General features: G+C 42.5%; 1 protein-coding gene across 1 annotated transcript; it reads left to right on the top strand.

The window, feature by feature from the left end:
• Nucleotides 1-1,459: 1,459 nt before the first annotated feature.
• LOC111148067 (bone morphogenetic protein 10) lies at nt 1,460-7,561 on the top strand. The gene is made up of 2 exons (XM_022504444.1): nt 1,460-1,875; nt 6,429-7,561. The coding sequence occupies exons 1-2, from the start codon at nt 1,542-1,544 to the stop codon at nt 7,367-7,369; spliced, it is 1,275 nt and encodes a 424-aa protein (XP_022360152.1). The 5' UTR covers nt 1,460-1,541; the 3' UTR covers nt 7,370-7,561.
• The last annotated feature ends 687 nt before the right edge of the window (nt 7,562-8,248 follow it).

The raw sequence follows: 8,248 nt of genomic DNA, 5'->3' as shown, positions 1-8,248 counted from the left end.
CGGGGGGAGCTTACAGGAAAAAGGATAGTGGAGGTACTGTAGTGGAACTAATTGGGGTAAATGTTGGAAAATGTAACTCAGAAACTGAGAGAGTATTCCAGTGTACCAAATACCGAGACACAGCCTTCTGAACACCGTGCCAGGCACCTGAATTGCACAGGGAGTGCACTGAACAAGTAGGGAAACAGCAGTCCCACTGCTTCTGGGGGCGGTCCACAGGACCACCATGGCCGCACCGAGCTGCTACCACCATTAAGTGGGGCTGGAAAGGCAGATGAACTTGATTTGTCTTTCTTAAACCGGGCAAACCATCAATTTCACCACTGCTTCTCAAAGAAACATTTTTCATCTGCCCCATAATGTGGTTTCCCAAACTTTGACTTGGAGCCACCTGGCCCATTTGACATAGCCATTAAGATGGAGTTGGCAGAGATTTTGTCATCCTCATAATCCATCGCCGCCCCGGTGAAAGACCTGAGGTTCAGCTCCAACTGCAAATCCCTGTCTCCTGACTGTGGACTCTCCAGGGAAGGGCGAGGCTGGGACTTAGCCTTTCAGCATCTCTGCCCTTGCTCCAGTCTCAGGAGCACTGGCTTGAAAGTCTGATTGTTTTTTCCCTTTCTTAAGAGTGAGAATGCCTAGGTTCAAATCCTGACTCTGTCACTTTGAGGCTCTGTGACCTCTGGCAAGTGACTGACCCTTAGCGACTCATATGTGTGATGGGCATCATAACGGGGTGATTATAGGGAGCACATTTGGTGATTGAGGTAAAGCACTCAGTACCACGCCTGTTTACAGGAAAGCACCTAATGAATTTGAGTTGCTATTATAATGAAACACTCACCCTATTTTTCAAAAGCCACTTAGCCAGATCAAATCTGTATGAAAAAGGCCCTTGACCACGAAGTTTATACTTCCCTGTTTCTAAAAATGTAAGCTTCTAGAAAGTTATAGAAATACATTTATAGTTATTAACTTAGCTTAGAGGTGTTGGATATTTGGTCTTTCTTCTGAACCTTTGCTATGAAGATGGAAGCCCCGGCACTTGAATTAATCTGTGATGCCAATGATGTGTATTGTGTTGATTCTCGGTATCTATTCTATGCATGTGTGAAAGCGAATCACATAAAAGCAGAATTTAGGCATTCCTGCCAAAAGGAAGTGAATTGAAAGGAAGAGAAGCAGAGCTTCTGCAAGGAGAAAATTGTCCTATCTCTTAGCCAGTGTCAGAATGTGGAAATGTTTATAAAATGCTCATTAAAAGAAAAAAGGATCGCGAGATAGAAACAAAATCTAGTGCACAAGTTTACACTAGGGAGATAAGAAAGGCTAGGCCCCTATAGGGGATTTTGTTATCCAATTACTGCAACCTGACTTTTGGGGGGAGAGGAAGAGTGGTAGGGGGGAGGGAGAGAGAGGCGAAGAGTTTCCAAACTTGTCTCCAGTGACACGAGACATTAACGCTGCACAAGATAAAACTGCCACTTAGAGCCCAGGAGAGCTAAATCTTCCTGGGTTGGCCTGGGGGCTTGAGCAGAGTCATGGGTTCTCTGCAATTGCAGCTGTGCGCTCTCCTCTGCCTGGTGGCTCACTCGGTTTCTGGCAGCCCCATCATGAGCCTGGAGCAGTCACCTCTGGAAGAAGATATGCCCCTCTTCGATGATGTCTTCTCAGAGCAAGATGGTGTCGACTTCAACACATTGCTGCAGAGCATGAAAAATGAATTTCTCAAGACACTGAACCTATCTGACATCCCTTTGCAGGAGTCAGCCAAGGTGGACCCACCTGAGTATATGTTGCAACTCTACAACAAATTTGCGACAGATCGGACCTCCATGCCATCGGCCAACATCATTAGGAGTTTCAAGAATGAAGGTAAGTTGACATTTTATTGACAAAATTTGGCTTGGATTTTTTTTTTCAAGAGATGATAAATTCAAACAATATAGATGGGGTGAACACATCTATATAAAGGTGTATGTACACTGATACTCAAATAAAAACAGTGCACATTTTGGTCTATACCATTTTCGTGGTCATTTCCCAAATGCTATTAAAAGGTACTAAAGAATATCTTTTAATCCAAAGTCATAAAGTGTCTGCCATTTTGACATCATAATTTGGTCTTTAAAATTTTTGAATTTAAACCACAGTAATACAAGAAATTAATGTCGGGTTACTTCTACACCTTTGTCTGTCATTTTCCAGATAGGTCTCTGTTTCCGTTTGTCCTTGAATTGACCAAAAAATAAATAAATAAATAAATAAAATCTGTCAACTTCTACTTAGAATGAAAATAGACAAGAACCAAAGTCATGACTTGTGCTTCACTCAAACTTTGAATGCGTTTCCATTTTCTGACCTTACTTAAGAAATATTCAGACAGGACAAAAACTTGTATTTTAGAGGTTCTTCCTAAAATATTGTTGTGTTTTTGTGACGTGTACATCCTTGAATCACTCTTTATAATGTCCAGGAAGAATGCATGGCCCAGTTAATGATCCAGCTTATTTCCGTGTCTTCATGAATAGCAATGCACAAGCCTTAAATATCAGCAGAAAAACTATGTTATCCGCCCCCCCCAGCTTTATTCAGTAGCTAAATGTAATGACCTAGCAAGTTGATCTTTTATTTAATATGGTGCTAGGTGGCAAAAATATATATATTTTTTCTAATATGCATGCTTAAAGATGTAGGTCCAAAGAAATTAATTCTTTAATATTTCCATTGTCATGAACCAGGTGCATGATAATACCAGCCATCATGGAAGAGGGTTTTGACTGATGTTGACCAGTTGTTCTTAAAAGCGGAAAGGTGGTAACACGGAAATAGCTTGGGATTTGGAATTTTGAGGCAAGGTTGACTTAGTAGTTGTGGATAATTAGCTTAATTTCTCTGAATCTCAGTTTTATTATCTGTAAATTGGGCATAATATACCTAAGTAACACAACTAAGCGATTTCAAAGAGGTTATGAGTAAGAAAGTGCTCCATTTACTCTGAATTGCTGAACAATCATTAGCTATTACTAAGGAATTCCTTAAATTCTAGGCATTAGAGGAAATGTGGAGTGGGTATTGATCAGTCCTGAAGATAGCATTTGCCTTTAAAATTTAAATAAGTGCCAAAATTTTAGATATTTAGTAACACATCAGAAATGTTACTCAGTAACATTTAGTAACATAATGGAAATGGCAAACTGAAATTACAGATTCCTTTTGAGGGTGAGTCTGAATTGAAAATAAATCTCCTCCTTCCATAGGAACCTTTCCTAGCACTTCTGAGCACTGAGCTCTGGGTGCCTTGTTCGGAGGGCAGGTGGGAAATATTCACACCCCCAAGGAGAAATAGAAGATTTTTAGTTCTCACTTCTCCCATGGAGGATTTGCGTGATGCAGGTCAGGAAGTGGAGTTTACAAAGGGTCTTATTACAGGAGACCAGCAAAAGCCGGAGCAGATCTATCTGTGGACACCCCTGCTGCTCGTGGCTCTGCGGGTCTTCAGGAGGAGTGCTCAGCCCCAAGGGCATGGATCCTGCACTGGGCTAGCACTAATGGCTGTTCTTGACTTTCTTCTGACTCTTTGGGTCTACACAGTGCAACTGCCTAGGAGACGAAGACCAACCCCGCCTTGTCCCGCCCCTCCACCCTCAATCAAAACCAAAAAAACCCTCCTCCCAATCTAACTAATCAGGGGAAAGCAAGAAGACTTCTAAGGTAGAAAAAACATGACTTTAATTTCTACCACTTCTGACTTCACTTTGTCATCTTGGGGAAGTCAGTCCTCTGCATTGAAGCTTGATTTCTTCTGGTGTAAGATGAACACAATAGCAATAAATGGTCTTTATAAGAAACAAATGAAACAGTGTTTGCAAAATACTGGCACATTTAAATATGCTCAACAAACATCAGTTCCCTTGCCTAGAATGCAACACCTTCATCTACTACTTTGTATAGCTGCACATACACAGTGAACTTATTTTTTAACAGCTTTATTAAAGTATAATTGACATACAATAATCTGCACATATTTGAAGTATATAATTTGATAGGTTTTGGTATTTATAAACATCCACTGAAACCATTACTACAATGAATATAGTGAGCATAATCATCACCACCAAAAGTCTCCTTGTGCTCCTTTGTAATTAATCCCCTCTTCCCATGACCATGAGCTTTCATTCTGCACTTTTCTCATGCATAGAGCAACCAGTCTACTTCCCTATTTTTGGTCTCATGCTCCCTGTCCAAGGAGAGGAAAGTCTCTCTATTCTTATAAGAGGGGACAACTCTCAAGTTACTTGATGTATTAAGGACCTATGCTATTCCCATAAATCAGTTTGATCTTTTGTGATGTCCAGAATCATCGACTAGTCCATATTTTGAAAACATTGCCTCTGTTTAAGGTATCCCAGTAGCTCGGAGGCATTGAAGGAATTTAAGCTGGGCTCCCTGCCAACACGATGACTATCTGCTTGGGAAGACCCATTCATAAAAAAGAAAACTGAAATGTAAGGATGTAAATGGCAAAGCTTATAGGAGAGATATAAAAAGTAAATATCAGAATCACTAAATTCTACTCCTGAAACCAATTACACTATATGTTAACTGACTAGAATTTAAATAAAAATTTTAAAAAAGAGTAAATATGTAAGTGACCCAGAAGGCAGTGGACTTCTAGATAGGGAGGTGAAGAAGGGAAAATCCTACAAGGAGGGGTCACAACCGGAGAGGTGGAAGGGAGGGGAGAAGGCTTTCCAAGAGTCAGAAGCACAGCTCCAGAGGTGTGGTATACATCAGGGCAAAGGAAATGTTTTGGCAAATGGTGAAGATATCGGTCTACTCTAAATAGGAGGGTTTACAATTCCTTTAACCTTTCAAGAAATACAACTTGTTCGATTACAATGTTCCAGGCACTTTAGGGGATGAGTGGGAACTATGGATAGATCAAGACGGTAAGGCCTGGTTATAGCTAGTTTTAAGAATCATGCTAGAGTGTTTAAATTCATCTCATTGACCAGTATTTCCCACTGGCAGTGTATGAGATGATTTTAAGTGGTACCCTACAGAGAGAAAGCTGTGAATCATGTAAAATTATTATACATTTTCATTAATGTGGATCAGGAAAAAATCCACATGACAACCTCCTTAATCCCTTCATTTCATGAATGTTGTTGCTTAGGACAAGCCTAAAAGAGACATTCAAGAGTATAAAAAATCATATAAAGCTAAAGAAAAATATTTAAGAGTACAATCTGGAGCAGGGACCCTACTAAAATAATGAATTAGGTATACAGTTGAGAAAACACTGCCAAAGATGACAGAGAACCCCTCAATTGGGTGTCCTTAGCACTCTGGTGTCATGGAATTTTAATGGATGACAAATGCCCCCAGGCATAGTCTTATGTTTACCAGGGGCAAGGGTACAGAAGCTCTGGGCGCCTATAAATTCTTACATAGGACGTCAACGTGATAATATCTGGAGATGCACTTCTGAGACTAAAGGACCTTATTTCATAAACATTCTGAGTGATTCTTATGTGCCAAACTCCATGCCAGTTGCTAAGGGTACAAGACTAAAGCAACCCATCTATCCCAAGGTTCGTTTTCTCCCATTCCTCCTTGTTGAAGTCCACACACCCAAAATTCAACTGCTGTGACCCCCTTGCTTTGTGGCTATCTTGTCAGACATTGGTGTCAGAGGAAGAGTCAGCAAACTCTTTCTGTAAAGGGCCAGACAGATAGCAAATATTTTGGGTTTTGTGGGCCATTTGTTGTCGCAACTCTGACACTGTAGTGCAACGGTAGCCACTGACAACATAGAAATAAATGGGCCAGGCTCTGTTTCCCTCATCCTTTATTTCCAGACATAGGTGGCAGGCTCATCGTGGCCCATGGGCTATAGTTTACCAACCCCTGATCTACATGGGGGTCTTTAAGGAAGACCAGTCCTCAGCCAACCATGTGGAGAATCTTCACTCATTATGAATGCAAATATGGAAAGCCATGAGATGCTTATCCCTGAAAAGCTTCCAAAAAAGAACAATCACCCCACCTCCCATTTGATGGCCTTTTACTGGCTAGGCTAATTGGAGGCTTGCCTGCACAGTCTCCAGAGTCCCTCCCAGCTCTGTAATTCTGTGGCTGATCAGTGAAACCAATGCAAGCAAGACTGGGGGAGTTTCTCCCATTCATAAGGCAGCCGCTTTCCATCTTAGCCTTGACAGCTGAAGTCAGTTCAGCATTCTGCCATTGACCTTTCAGTATTTTCTGTTGGAAAATGGTAACATTGTGTTTATTTTCATCAACGGTCCCCCTCGTTCCTCTGTATCAAGCTTCCCGCACAGACAGGCCCTCTTATTGCATAAATAAGTATCTATTTTTCTCTGTGACACACTACAAATCTGATTTTTGTCTTTTTTTTCCCCCAGATCTGTTTTCCCAGCCAGCCAGTTTTAACGGACTCCGAAAATACCCTCTCCTCTTCAATGTGTCCATTCCTCACCACGAAGAGGTCATCATGGCCGAACTCAGGTTGTACACACTGGTGCAGAGAGATCGCATGATATACGATGGAGTAGACCGGAAAATTACCATTTTCGAGGTACTTGAGAGCAGAGGGGACACTGAGGGTGAAAGAAGCATGCTGGTCTTGGTGTCGGGGGAGATCTATGGCACCAACAGCGAGTGGGAGACTTTCGATGTCACCGATGCCATTAGACGTTGGCAAAAGTCAGGCTCATCCACCCACCAGCTTGAGGTCCACATTGAGAGCAGACATGAAGGAAGCGAGGATGCTGGCAGAGGACAACTGGAAATAGACACCAGTGCCCAGAATAAGCATGTCCCCTTGCTTGTCGTGTTTTCTGATGACCAAAGCAGCGAGAAGGAACGGAAGGAGGAACTGAATGAAATGATCGCCCATGAGCAGCTACTGGAGCTTGACAACTTGGGCCTGGACGGTTATTCCAGTGGGCCAGGAGAAGAAGCTTTGCTGCAGATGAGGTCAAACATCATCTATGACTCCACAGCCCGCATCAGAAGGAACGCTAAAGGAAACTACTGCAAGAGGACCCCGCTCTACATTGACTTCAAGGAGATTGGCTGGGACTCTTGGATCATTGCCCCACCTGGATACGAAGCCTACGAATGCCGCGGGGTTTGCAACTACCCCCTGGCAGAGCATCTCACACCCACAAAGCATGCAATTATCCAGGCCTTGGTCCACCTCAAGAATTCCCAGAAGGCTTCCAAAGCCTGCTGTGTGCCCACCAAGCTAGAGCCCATCTCTATCCTCTATTTAGACAAGGGCGTCGTCACCTACAAGTTCAAATACGAAGGCATGGCCGTGTCTGAATGCGGCTGCAGATAGAAGAGTCCTGGCTTATTTAATAACTGTAAATGTGTACATTTTGTGTTCCTATTTAATGAGATTATTTAATAAGAGTGTACAGATCATAAAGGCTCGCTGCCTTAGGGAAATGGGCAGGTCAGTTTGTTGTATCAAATGCATATTTTGCTAATACAGTCTCATCCCTTCCAATCTGTTTTTTCTTTGGACTCGCCATTTTCTGGCAATGCCACGTCCAATAGCAAGTGGCAACCCTCCCCCCAAATTGTCCTCTATTTTTATTTGAAAACAACAAGCCCCAAGCAGAAACAGTGTGTTGGATGATAGATATTTGTGTATGTATATGTGTACATAGGTAAACTTATAAAACTCTTTTGGTCCCATAGAAGTAGATCATACTCACACGTGTGCATGATTCAATCAAATGTGTATATATTAAAAACCAGTGGTACGTTCTCAGTCAACTCTTCTCTGAGTAGGATTTATGTGAAGATAATTAGCACCAAGAATTTCACCCTCCTAGGAAGGATTGCATTTCCTACATACTATTGGATAGGTAGGTGTAGCATTTATCAGTTGAGTTTGTGCCATAGCTCAGAGCTGCAGGACCAGGTAAGGGACGGTTCATGTTTGAGGGGAGGGGTTATTTGATACAGAAACCAAAGGGTTTCCAGAGGCAGTGGCCTGAATCCACCATAGCAAGGGATGAGCCCCAACGACCACCACTGCGCTCTAGAGGGCAGCACCTGGTCAAGAAAAGAAAATAGGGGATTTCATGATGTTCCTGAGATAATAGGACTGCAAGGTCAAGTGTGTTGGCCTTTACTGCTGTGGAGGGTAGAGGAGGCGGGAGGGCGCTCGCAGGAGAGGAGGGAAAAGGATACAGATGCTGTCCTAGGA

This window comes from Enhydra lutris, unplaced genomic scaffold (assembly GCF_002288905.1).
Source record: "Enhydra lutris kenyoni isolate GAN:26980312 unplaced genomic scaffold, ASM228890v2 scaffoldscaffold18, whole genome shotgun sequence".
Taxonomy (NCBI): Eukaryota; Metazoa; Chordata; class Mammalia; order Carnivora; family Mustelidae; genus Enhydra; species Enhydra lutris.
This window is presented reverse-complemented; position numbering and strand designations above follow the sequence as displayed.